The 13,817-nt window shown below is 37.2% G+C and overlaps 1 protein-coding gene across 5 annotated transcripts in view; it reads left to right on the plus strand.

The window, feature by feature from the left end:
• The window catches only part of LOC134219916 (box A-binding factor-like), a 153,639-nt gene extending 140,231 nt beyond the window's left edge, over window positions 1-13,408 (plus strand). For 3 of the 5 annotated variants that reach the window (XM_062698817.1, XM_062698818.1, XM_062698815.1), the window contains exons 5-8: window positions 948-1,132; window positions 1,682-1,846; window positions 1,913-2,138; window positions 11,905-13,408. In XM_062698817.1, coding sequence (XP_062554801.1) covers window positions 948-1,132; window positions 1,682-1,846; window positions 1,913-2,138; window positions 11,905-12,638 — 1,310 coding nt within the window. In that variant the 3' untranslated portion in view covers window positions 12,639-13,408. Of the gene's footprint in view, window positions 1-947; window positions 1,133-1,427; window positions 1,520-1,681; window positions 1,847-1,912; window positions 2,139-11,904 lie in introns of all 5 variants that reach the window. The other 2 variants (XM_062698816.1, XM_062698819.1) reach the window with 2 other exon arrangements.
• Window positions 13,409-13,817: the final 409 nt, after the last annotated feature.

A 13,817-nucleotide genomic window follows, 5' to 3' on the forward strand; every position in this document is an offset into this window, starting at 1 on the left:
GATTTTTTCTAATACACTTAAAAACTTGTTCGCAATATTAACCTCAATTTGTCCATTTCGAACCATGTGCTACGCATATGCACAGCCAAGATAATTCTCGCTTGATATGCAAAACGAAAAAAAAAGCTGAACTAATCATAGGTATTAGACGTTTTCAAAAATCAATTAGGCCAATACAAATATTTGAAAAAAAATATGTATCTCGCCCGTTGAATTTTTTTACTCAAAATTTGAGGGGACATAAAAAAAATCCAGTAAATTTTGAGGTTTTGACCTTGTGGAGACCAGTAGGACATAATTTTTATTAAATATTTGTAATGGCCTTACCATGTTTTTTGAACTCGAGGGTTAGTAGTAAACTATTCGGATACTTATATGCGAAGAAAAATATTCAGTTGATTTTCAAAGATTGTTCTGGCACCATGCTGGCACCGTCCTTTCATAATAGAACGCGTTATTATAAGATTGTTGATTTTTCATAGAAGTTTTTAGAATTTAAAATTGTTCAAGTAATTTTCATCAATTTAGTTCCAACCAAAACGACAAATTTGATTCAAGGCTATGCTGTTCGTTGGAAGTCTAGTTCCGCTACAGCCCACACCTATGTTCATGGGGGTACGTTTCTTTGGTGCTTTATGGTCGGATGGTTTTAGCGTTGCGCAGGCCAGGATGAAATAAATGCAAATAGGCCACTGCTGGTAGGTTTCTGAACTCGCGGGGCGCTAATGCGTGAAGTAGAACAAAACGCAAAAAGAAAGTCGGGCCGGGTGGTTTCATAACACGATGTCAAGCTGTAATTAAACGGAAGAGTAACTGTAACTATTTATGTAGCTATTGTTTCGTATGCAATGTGTAAATAACTTGTCTCTCTCATAATGTACAAAAAGAAACTCAAATTGACAAAAAATCATGCTTATCATCATTGTTTGTGTCTTTCCTTTCAAAAGTGGGCATAGATGCGGACTTGTTTACTGAGGGACGAGAATGTGTCAATTGCGGAGCGATTCAGACTCCGCTCTGGCGTCGGGACGGAACTGGACACTATTTGTGCAATGCGTGCGGCCTCTATCACAAGATGAACGGAATGAATCGGCCGCTAGTAAAGCAGCCCAGACGCCTGGTAAAAGAACCTGTAAACATCTGCTACATTTTATCTACCTACCCTTACCAAAAACTCATCCTCATTTCGTTTTGCTAAATTGAATATTGCTTGATTTGAGAGGAAAAGAAAAAGCTATGTTAAAATGATGATATGAACCCCGCCCGGCCGAATTTCCCACAATCGTTTTGCGTTTTGCTACAAACAAAAATATCCGTACAATTTCGTTAAGATAGTAGTGTTCGTGCCTTGAGACGTGCTTGAACTTCGATAGATCACGGTGCGCAAAGAAACTAATCCCGTTTTGTTATGAAAATTGTTATTCCAGTGGCCGCTGAACAGGGCGGGGATCTCTATAAGAACTATGGCTACAATTCCTTGACAACTCGCACCACCGAGGAGAAGCAAAGCCGAAGACTGGTAGGTTAACTGAAAAACGGCAACGGCTGATTCTTTTTCTCTACCCCAAACATCTAACAACTCTCATTACTCACCATCATCGTTGCACTTTCCTATGCTTTCGACTGACAAACACCCATTCTGACACATTTCTTTGAAATCATTCCGCCACCCTTCCCGTAGAGTTCAGCGCGGCGCGTCGGACTGCAATGCTCCAACTGTAACACGATGAACACTTCGCTCTGGAGACGCAACCAAGTTGGGGAGCCGGTGTGCAATGCCTGCGGTTTGTACTACAAATTGCACAACATCAATCGACCGTTGGCTATGAAGAAGGACAACATTCAAGTACGTATATTTCGCCTTCCGTCTTAGATACGGCTCGATTCTTACAGCTTTAATTTTTCATTTTAGTCACGCAAACGCAAACCGAAGGGCAGCAAAAATGCCGATGGAACGTCCAACTCGAAGAGCAGCAATAGTAGTAGCACCAATAACAACAACAACAACAACCACAGCAGCAGCAATAACAATGGCAGCAGCAGCAGTAGCAGTAGTAGTAGCAATAACCCTAGCAGCAACAATAATCACAACTCAACCAGCTCACTGAATTCGTCCGTTCTAGGAAACTCCCTACATGGTAAGTGGAATTTCAGTTTTTTAGTACTCAGTCAATCGCTACCCAAGCACAATTTATACATATTCAAATAGGCGTTGGCAGGTTTAGTTCTATTATTGTTTTTGATATGCAAAATTGAAAGCAAATTTGGGCATGATAATCAACAATCATTGTTGTTATAAAACATCCTGGCAATAATAGATCAAAACCTGCCAAAGTCGTAATTTTTCCTAAGTCAATGTCATGATCATTGAAAGATCCCCAAACATAAGAAAGCAATAAATTTGAACTGGAATTGAAGGTTGATTATACAGTTTATGTTATTGAAGTGTGGATATAAAAACACTACAATAGAATGGACGCCTAATTTGAATCGGCTTTAATTGGTGAAAATTGCTCTAAAATTAATTGTATTTTTATTATAAGTTACGGGTTTCTGAACCATGACACAAGTATATAAAATAGCGTCGATTACCGGACATGCTTGAAGAAAAGAACCATTATGGTCCAACACAATTCAAAATTATGAGAAGGCATATTTACATACACCCGAATCTTTTTTTACATGGGGGATGCGTTCCGTGTACAAAAAGTTTTCAGTTCAAAATCTGAAAATCCGTGTAAAAAAAGTTTTATGATTTCTCGACGAATCATGCGAAATGGAGCAACTTTTCAAACAATTTGTATGGGATTTTTTTTACACGGCCGTGTAAAAATAATCCGTGTAAAAACAGAATTGGGTGTACAATAGAATTAACCTGCCTGTGATTGCATAACTGTCCCGTATCAAAAGGAAACCCAGCAGAAATGGGATTGATGTGCGTTCACAGGCAGTGTATTCTAGACATTTTATTTCTGCGTAAAAATCGCTTGCTCTCGTATGAAACGTACTACATTCATGTGGATTGTCGTAAACATCGATTTGCTTTGTAATAGATTTGAAATTTGTCAAAAAATAGTTCTAGTTTATGTTTCAAAAGTATTCCTAAAATATAAATATTTTTTGGATACTTATATAATAGACCTCTTCATGTTTTCAAAAAGTATCAAAAATTCAACTGGTCAACCCAGAATTATAATTCTTATGCTAAAATAAGCCTTCTGTCCAATTTTCAGTTAATTCGGATACAATTTCAAGGTGGCTCGAGTCGATTTAGTGTTTTTGGACTATTTCCAATTTGAAAAAAAAACTAACAAGAGATATAAACGCCGGAAATTATCCCAGCAACTGCTAAACGAAAGATTTTAGTGAGCTCTACAAGTCTTGTGAACATTGCGATTCATTCCGTTAACGTTTCAACCATGTTAAAGTGATTTTCAAGCTTTTAAGTGCATACAAACACTGTTTCCCCTAAAAGTCGTTGTTCTACAACATTCTTGAATGTATTACAAAACATTGCTAATATGTTATGTTATTATTCTTCATTTTCCCTGAACATTTGAGTAATATAAATGCTAATGTGCGATTTACTGTTAAATTTTTAAAAATCAGACGCTGAACATTTGTCAGAAATGTACAGTACACGTCAGGATTTCTTCAAACAATTTATTCGAACAAGAAGCATTGGTTTTCGATGATATTTGATGCTTACAACAAACAACTTCCAAATTTGGTTCATTACACCATATGTTTGTATGCTTTTTTATCGAGTGCATCGTAGTAGTAATTGAAATCAAAGCTTCTTTGTTCGAACAACTTCTTGTAAAATCCTAACGTGTTTTCCTAACGTCAATTTATGACAAATGTTCAGCTTCTGATTTCAAAAAATCTAACGGTAAATCGCAAACAATTATATTACTCAAATGTCCAGGTAAAACAGAGGATTAATAACATAACAAATTATTTGTAATAAATTCAAGAATTTTGTAGAACAATGACTTTTAGGGGGAAAAGTGTTGAAAAGCTTGAAAATCACTTTAACATGGTCACAACGTAAATAGAACGAATCCAACGAATCGCAATGTTTTTTATACTTTTTGAAAACATGAAGAGGTCTACTAGGGGAAAAGGCGGTTTTGGCAGGTTTTGTTCTATTATTGTCAGGGGGTTTTTGTCGACCAAATTTTATGAAATTTGGCCACAATATATCAATGAATGTTTAGGCCAAATTTGAGCATAATCAGTCATAAAAAACCTCCCTGACAATAATAGAACAAAACCTGCCAAAGCCGTCATTGTTCATGAAAGAACGGTGCCTACAACTTAGTCACTTTCTTCTATAGATAGTGGAATCTATAATTGAGCGAGGATAAATCCTCTATCTCCTAACGAACTGTCAAACGTGTCTCCAAACGAGCATGGCGTCACGATTTCAATGAAAATATTAAGGAGTATGATGTCATATGCGCTTGAACCCAACCATGCTTTCGCTCATCTTTAGATATTCTACTATCTATACTTTCTCCTAAATATCCTATGCGAAACAGCTGCCAATTTAGCATTATTTTTGAAAAAAAAAATAAGATTTCCAGCATTTATATGGTGTGATTTCTGCTTGTTTTAAACGTGTCATGTGATAGATAAGTTGATATTTGTAAGAGTTTTCTTTGGCAATTTAAAATTGGACATTTACCTTACGAGGGTGACGCAAGTAGAGATGTCGCAAATTAATCGATTACTTCGATTCATTTATTGATTACTTCTCAACGATTAATCAATTCAATAATCGGCAAGAATCGAGAGTAATCGATTAGTTACTACCGCCATCGGGGGTGACAATGTGTCTGGGGGGTGAGAATGGGTCAGCGCTCTAACCGGCAGCCTGGAGGTCGGATAGCAAAATCGTTCACAAAGGCCTCTTATATTTTAATCTTCTTGCCCTCAGATACATTCAATCTATTCTGAAGGCATTCTAAGTAGTTGAAACAGTGACCCATTCTCACCCCCATTTGACCCACTGTCACCCCCGACGACGGTAATCGATTATTCGGGTTTAGCGACATCTCTAAGATGTCGAAAATTAATTGATTCCTTCTTCTAATCGATTCATTGTTGTGATAATCGGTTAATTTTGAATCGATTACTTTACAACGATGCATCGGTTCCCAAGAATCGAGAGTAATCGATTAGTTTTTTTTTGTTCGGGATGAACCATTGCGTCCATTTCATTGAACTTTTGTAGTATACCCGTGTCATTTGTTTAGTGCATGTCTTTCTGCTCCATTTCTATTGAGAAGAAATGAAGTAGTCGTTTTTTATTCATATATTTCTTAAGCTTAATGTAAGGCCTCTTTAGATTAAGGTACCGCTATCTGTACCCTTCGAAAAATGGCTTACACCAACTCTCAAAGGCGTGCCCCTCAATCAGTTTCGGCTCAACAATAAGTGGGATAATACTGATTTTGGCCATGCATCGGTACTGAAGTTCAAACATATTTTTGCTTCTTCTTATGAGATTCGAATTCGTCTTTGTATAGAGATCTGATTTCATTGCGTTTGGCATTTCCGAATCTCACCTTTACACAGAGCTCTAATCAGTCAGAGGGTTCAGCAGATCCACAAAATTCGTATCCGTTTCTTTCCTAATTAATCAGCGCTCTGGAGCTTGAGATTCATGTCGTCGGCTTCGACACCAGCCTAAGACGGAGTTACGTTTTTACAATTTACTCCATTGACTACATCCAAAAGGAGCAAAAAATGGGTCATCTAAAATCAAATTATAGTCGTTCCATACTCTTCCGACCATCACTCATAAGTATTAACAAGAATAGTAAGAACTAGAACACAGTGTGGTAGATCTTACTCCGTAATGCAACACGAAGAGTGTCTACCCAGCATTACAGGCTCCATTAACTGCTTGGCTAATAGTTTCACCCCCCAGGCCATTCATCCCCTCAGCACGGATCGCCTGACACCTTGGGATTCGGGGTTAGGGACGTCATATTGTCAGCTTCAGTGTTGTACCGAACCTGGCGATATGACCGGATTTACACCGTTACGCACTACTTCAGAGTATCCATGTCCCAGCGTTACGGGTTAATCGATTAGTTACTAATAGATTAATTGGGATTTTACGGAATCTCTAGATGCAAGTGGTCTGACATTGTCCAATTTACTGATGTAATATAGGTATAAATATCTTTTGCAGTCTTATAGTTATCTTTGTTGTAATACATTTTGTTACTCAACCTGTTAGCTCAAATATCTTAGACCATGTTCTGTGTAAAGTTTCCGATCCTCATCGTCTTGTCAATCGTACTATTCAAAGTGATTTGAGCGATCACTCGTTGATACTATCTGAATTCTATCTGAAAAGGCGTGATCAACCATCAAAGACTTGAAGAAGAGTTCACGAATTACATTAACAATATTGATCCTGTCCATAATGTTAATTCATGTTTGGAATCAATAATTGCTAAGTACAACGCTATTTTTGAAGAGTGTACTCAAACTGTGACTAAAACGGCAAGCATTAAAGGGATTCGTGTCCTTGGATGAACTTCGACTTGTGGACACTGATAAGATTAAAAAACAATTACCCCAACAAATATCGCAGAAATCCAAACGATGATCGTTTAGGTACACTTTTCAAGCATATTTCTAAAAAACTCAAGGTATCTAAACAAAAGGCCAAACAATCTTATTGTGCAAACTTGTTGAACTACATGTCGCATTCTAAAGTTTAGAAAAATGTGAATTATATTTTAGGGCGCACTACAAACACACCGAAATTATCATTCATCTATGATGGGGTTGCTACTTCTGATGCTAATACGATCTGCGAAGTATTTCACGAACGTTTCTCTACTATATGATCGAAACAGGCGGAAAAGATTGGTGCTACCAATAGTAGTCCTCTACGCTATCACGGTGTGTTTGTCCGAAGAGGCTTATCATCGAAAAATCAGTATCTCTAAAACACTCACTACACGAAAGTATAGGTTTTCCTCTTCCACGTAGGTGCATTTTTAAAATGTTCTATCGGGGGTCCTTTTTCCATACATTTCTGGGGGGGTTAAATCGGCTATCATTTGAGATATCTATGGAGTTTGCTCCAAAAATAGTGAAAAAAATAAAAATTATTCTAGATCCCTCGATAGAACATTTTAGTTTACCCACTATATGAAAAAGGAGAGCATATACTTTCATGTGGTGGGTGTTTCAGAGATACTGATTTTTGAAAAATAATATTTCCCCATAGACACACCGTGGCTAGATGTATCTAATAGCAGATTCCATATTTTTGCAGCCTGCATCTGTTAATGAAGTCATTTTGACAATTGGCGATCTGAAGTCCAACAAAAGTCCTGGTCTAGATTGTTTACCTGCAAAGATAGTAAAAAAATGCCATTTCCTTTTCACGACTACTGACTATCCGGCCGTGTAAAAAAACTCCCATACAATTTTTTTGCAAAGTTGCTCCATTTTGAATGATTTGTCGAGAAATCATAAAACTTTTTTCATACGGATTTTCAAATTTTGAACTGAAAACTTTTTTGACACGAAACGTATCCCCCGCGTAAAAAATCGGGTGTATACCACCACTTCAGAATTTAGATCACTATGTAAAATACGGTTAATTAACTATTAAATAAATAAGCAATCAAATAGAATTGCGTTCATTCACTTAGTTTATTAATTGTGCTTCTTTCAAAGGGTAACAACTCACTAGAAGTACTCATTTGTTTAATATGATAGCTTTCCTTATCCATAATTATTGCTTTTTGTTTTGTATTCCCAGCCATTTAAATTAATATTTTTTTTATTGTTTGAGTTTTCTTCATGGCTGAGAATTGAGTGTCCACTACCAGAGAACTCAATGGAGCATTTTGGTGTGGGGAGAGCGGAGGGTCACTCAAAAAAAATGATAACATGTCCTTACTCAACTTCTGTGTTGTATATTAACTTCTTGAAACGAGACGAGCCAACCTAGGGCTGAAAGTCTGGCAAATAAAGAAAAAAACTTCTTGGATACTATTTTTTTTCTATTTTTTGCTGTGGAGGTGAGGTCAACTCAAATGTTTTATAAATTCCAAAAGCAAGCAAAAACCAACCATGCAAAAAGCGATCCCATCATATTTATTGGTAGTAGAGGCATTCTTACCATCTGTGAATGTTGCATGCAAGAATTTTGTTTATCATGTTGCCTACATTTTGGGTATGCTTCTACGCTTTACGCTGACAGAAATTCATCATGTGTTGTGTTTGATTGAACGATGATGGGCGCAAAAGGCAAAATGACAAAAATGAGGAACAAAACAATTTGATTCTTTGTTTTTGATTGTTTTTAAAATGGATACGTTTTAGGGTATCCAATCATGGTTTGAACTAGTGAAAAGCGTATCATGGTTTGAACCATTTTGAACTCAGTAGAAATTACCATCTTATTGGCAAAAAAAGAACCTAAAACAGTATGAATGGCATATTTAGGTATACTGGAAGTGATAGAGTTTATTAAAACATTCGTACATATCGTTTAAGTAATAAAATAAAGCGATTTAAAAACGTCCTGAATTTGCGCTAAATCCCCCCCACCAGTGGCATAATTTTAAAAAGCTCGTAAAGGACGCATTTTATGACACAGGAGTGAGATCAATATATCAAAAGAACGCTATTTTTATCTGTAATCGATTGACACCATCATCCAATTGAGAAACAGTTTTAAATTGTTAAAATAGTAACATTTATACAAGGTAAAAACTGATCATGGTTTGAACTAAATTCGTATCATGGTTTGAACTTGCAAATGCAGTCATGTTCTGCTGCTGTCCGCTAGGAGCGCTGCATGCGCCTAGCTGGAGCGTTTTGTTTACATTTCCAATATGAAAAAATCGCAATTTTCATATCGATAATGTAGACAATTTTCACACGTTTCAAGTTACTAATCTAATGCGAGAAGATGAATAGTAAAACAAATTTGCTTTTCTATAGATTTCCTCAGCGTTTCATGCATGTGATAAGTATTATATTTAGGAGCTGCTGGCTGCTGCAGTAGTTCAAACCATGGTACGATTTTAGTTCAAACCATAAACAGTGTAGTTCAAACCATGATACGAATCAAAGTTATGTAACTATTAATTTTTTTCAATGAAACTAAGCATAAATATGTGCACCCAGGATGTTTTTAGAAAGATATTGAACTAAGCTTCCATATAAACTAGAAATCGCTGTTCTAACATGTTCCTTTAATGAAATAAATCAACTTTGTTTTGACGGATCATCTGAAACCCGCCATTTGGTTCAAACCATGATTGGATACCCTACTAATTCAAGGAACGGTAGCCACCAAAATTCAAGCTTTTCGGCTTATTCTAAATTTGGTTTAGATAGGGAAAGGAGGAGAGCTATATATGCCCTAGCTAAGCAAGGACTGCTTTATTGTCTTAGTTGTAACGATTTTCATGGGTATTTTTCCTCAAGCAACAGCTAGCTGATGCTATCCTAAAATTAGCAGACAATTTCAATCATACTCACATTTCCAAAAGTGGTGATATTCTGTTGCCGGAAAACTCATGAGGCAAAACGCCTGCAGCTCTTCGGAGCCTCTTCCCTAACCTAAATCGAAACCAATAATCTAAATGCAAAAAGCATTTTTTAAATCATATTCGGACTTTTGTTCAATGCTTTATAGCCAATTAAGATTACGCCATTAATAAAGATAATTATTGTGACAAATATTAGAATGAAAATTGCATGTATGGCGATTGGCATCGAGGTAGGGGAGCTAAGCAAACACTGCTCTATTGTCTTATTTGTAACGCTATTCATGGGTATTTTTACATTATGCATCAGTTAAACAAGATAGCTAGTTTCATGCCATTCAAAAATTGTCAAAAATCTCAATAATATTGATAATATTCACATTTCAAAAAAGTGGTGATATTCTGTTGCCGGAAAACTCATGAGCCAAACCCCTTTTAGCTGCCAGCTCCTAGGGAACAAAGTACCATGCGTTGGCGAATCAGCTTCCTAGTATGGATAGTCCGTGGAGACGCAAGTCCTTTGTAGGTTATTGCCACTAGGGCGATTTGCCTCGCCAAAATGTTAGATGTTTCTTCAAAATGTGGAAATTTTCGGTTTTTCTGACCTTCCCATGCACTATTTTGAAACTTTCTTCGCCTATCCTACATAATTTTAGATTAAGTTTTGTTACGTACATCTTAATGACGGTAAATATGAGGGAAACCACAAAAGGCGTTTTGCATCGGGGGGGCGTTTTGGGGCCTCTTCTACTACTCCTTATCATGATATTTATTATCATAAATAACGTAACCTGAATAGGCTATTACAATGTTAAGTAAATATTATCGTAAGTTTCGAGTGGAAAAAGGATTTCCATTTATAGTTCGTTAAAAAAAACGACAAAGATATATTTTTTCTCGTTGGTATTAATTATTTTGAATCTCCTGTGTTAGATTATGGCGTGATTAACGTGAAAAAAGCTTTGCCTTTCTATATATTTGGTTCTTAATTTTTTGACGAAATTGTGTTTTTTTCCCTTGGGAACAAAAGCGCATTTTTTTGTTGCAATTCCTGATCATATTATCTGGTTTACAGTTCGTCTTTGAGTCATAAAACGGCATACTTTTCCATACCAACGAAATGGGTGCGTTAATGAACATTATGCAACTCATTATGCAACACTCATTTGGGTGCTATAATGAAAAACCAACATCAGGTCAGTAGTTACATGACTAGATTTTGCAGAATTACCTTGGGTAAGTGTTCAAATGGTGTATTCTCTGCGTCACGTAATGATTTCAATAGTTTGATGGACATGACATCAAAAATTTCCAAAGGCAACGAAAAACGTGAAACCAATTTTTTAAAAATATTTTATTTATTTTTGCTGTTTCCTGTTTTCCCGCTTGCCGGGCAGTGGCAACTATATTGCCACCAATTTTTCAATGTTTCTCAACTGTTTAATGTATAACAAACATACATTTGAGTTTAATACCATTTCAACATTATGTCCTATTGTGGTTTTTGTTAATTTATTGTTCAGATTCGTCTGCCTTATAAAGGGTTAAGGACAATCACGACATAATTGAAAAATGACCGTCCTTGCCCCACCTCGTGTGTTTGGCTGTACAAATGTCAATTGTTAGGCATTAGCAAAACTGAAAATCATTTTTTGTGTATGCTGCGACATAGCAAATATGATAAAGTGGTTTTCGCTGTTGTCTGTCGCTTACTTTTGGAGATTTGTGCTCCTGAAAGGAAATTTTTCATTGGCGCTTGGTGTAATTTGGCCCCCGAACAAATTACCTAACGCTTGAGGGCTAGTACGCTGCTGAAAAGTATAGATAGGACACATAATGGTCACGGAATGATTCCGCTACTGAAATTCCTTAAGCAGTACGGTACGGAGCTGACAAGGGAAAATTTCGTAACGCTAAAACGCCTGTTGGGTAAAGTAAATGGAGCTATCACTTTTCCTTACGGAAAAATATTCCGTTCGGAAAGGTGACATTTTTCCCTGTCAACTTTAATTTGGTAATTTGTTCAATTTTCCCGTAAACCCTTTCCGTGTCAGCAGCGTACTAGGCAGTCAGAGCGTAACGGTCCATAGAAATTTAAGAAACCTTCCATATAAATAACATAATGATGAGGGGAGGGGTTTGTTGAAAATGATCAATTCTGGCGTTATGTAATTTGTGAATGATCCCACCCGCCTTTACCTTTTATATGTACTTGTTTTCTTTCTTTTCCAGTAAATTTTATTGTTCTCTTATTTTTACATTGAAATAAGCTTACTATTGTTAATATTTTTCTGTAATTTCTTGTTTAATGGAAGTTATTTGTTGCACTTATTTTTAAAACAACGTTATTATTATTTCATTCCAGAACTAAAATCCCTGAAGTCATCTGTAGGCCACTCAAGCATAATCCAATCCACGTCGACCCCGTCAAGCGTCGGAAGCAACATGTCTCCGTCTCACCAATCGACTTCTCCATCGCATCACAACCAACTGTCGCCTATATCGTACCAGCAGGTACCCTCGCCGATTACTAGCACCCCCACGAGCACCATCGTCAACAATAACAACACCAGCAGCATGAACAATAATAATGGTCTCGGGAAGTACGGTCACCAGAAGGGCATTTTCATGATGCCTTCTTTGGGAGCATCGCTGGCCAATGCCAACGTGCTGGCCAGCCATCAGGTTGCAGCATCACTCAGTCCGATGGGTTATCATCTGAACAACAATAACCCCTCGAACGGATCAATGATGAGTCCCAAGTATCACCATAGTCCGTCGGAGTCTCCAAACAGCATGTACTACGATATGATGGCGTCGGAGGTGAATGGCGTCGATCAGCACGGGCTGGGGTCCATCGTGAAGATGGAACCGGTGCCGGTGGGCTACTCATCCTACCACCAGGCCATTCACCAGCAGGTAGTACAACAACACCATCAAAATCAACTGCAACAGCATCAGCAGCACATTCAGCAGTTGCACGCTCACAGCAGAAGTCCCTCAATCTCTGATGAGAACGATCAGAGCCATCAATCGTCCGAGGGCCTCGATTGTAAACACAACATCACCCGCCCAACAGTGGTATCCATGTCCAGCTAAAAAAGTCACAAAAATGTAAAGAAAAGAAAAAAATGTTTTAGAATCTCAAGATTATAAGCCAGATGTAGGAATAATTGAAAAGACTTGAACGGCAAGAGTGAAAAATCTCGAGTACGTGTAATATTTCATCATGACTCATGAGAGTAATTCCCCGAGCAACGGGTAGAGAGTTCTCCATCAAATTAGGGCTTATCTCGCACCCCCAAAAAAGGCTCTTGGTTTTAGACACATTGAAACAAGAGATAAGGACTGCAATTAAGAAACTGAATCAATCGTAGGCTAGTAGCAAAGCGACTCTTTCCTCGTTGGAAGAAGCTATCACTTAATGTTAGAAGAAATGTTGATAATGCGTTTTAAACTTTAGCATGTGAACGAGTGTGTCATCTAATCAACTGCTTTAGGGTTATATGAACTGAAGTGTTTGTAAATTTTTGTTAATTTTTAAGTTCTATGTAAGTGTTGTAAATAATTTTTGTAGGTACATATTTTGAAACCGAACAATCGGGCGTATGAGAATGAATCCTAAGATTAAGGCTAGTTGTTGCAATAGAATTAAGAAAAACCCAGCTCTCTTACTCACGACAATACTTCGTAAACTTTCCATGGCCTAGAAGGTGATTTCTAATTTGTTATACTGTACATCTTTCAACGGTTGAAATCGCTATATAAAAGAAAAAAATCGACAAGGTACCAAATTTTATATTATATATGTTATTTGTTAAACTTTAGAGCTAAGTATAGTCTAATAAAGCACTCTGATTTTAGCCTCAGTTATGTATTTCATTTAAAATGTACGTTTCATCGAAATGACTCCGAAACTCACATACAAAATATATGGAACTAGTTGACGGGACAGACGTTGTCCTGGATAGAAGGCGCTGTGAATTGCCCATGACAAATTCCTGTAATATAATTCACAGACCGCATCGTGCTTTCGTGTTAACACACAATTGTGCGGTTCTTTTCTCTCTTTGCGGAAGGAAGTTTTTAATACTACCCGAAGCTATTTTAATTTCAAAAGTGCTTCTTAGCGCTATGTATACCTACTGACCCCGTTACGATCTTTGCTCGGACCCGTGCCTTCGTTTTAAGTTGGACCCGTTTGCGGAAGTAAAATCCCGGCAAGCGGTGGTAATCCTGCAGGGACACCGTTCTGAAAAAAAAACCTCTTAGAACGGG

Source organism: Armigeres subalbatus, chromosome 3 (assembly GCF_024139115.2).
Source record: "Armigeres subalbatus isolate Guangzhou_Male chromosome 3, GZ_Asu_2, whole genome shotgun sequence".
Taxonomy (NCBI): domain Eukaryota; kingdom Metazoa; phylum Arthropoda; class Insecta; order Diptera; family Culicidae; genus Armigeres; species Armigeres subalbatus.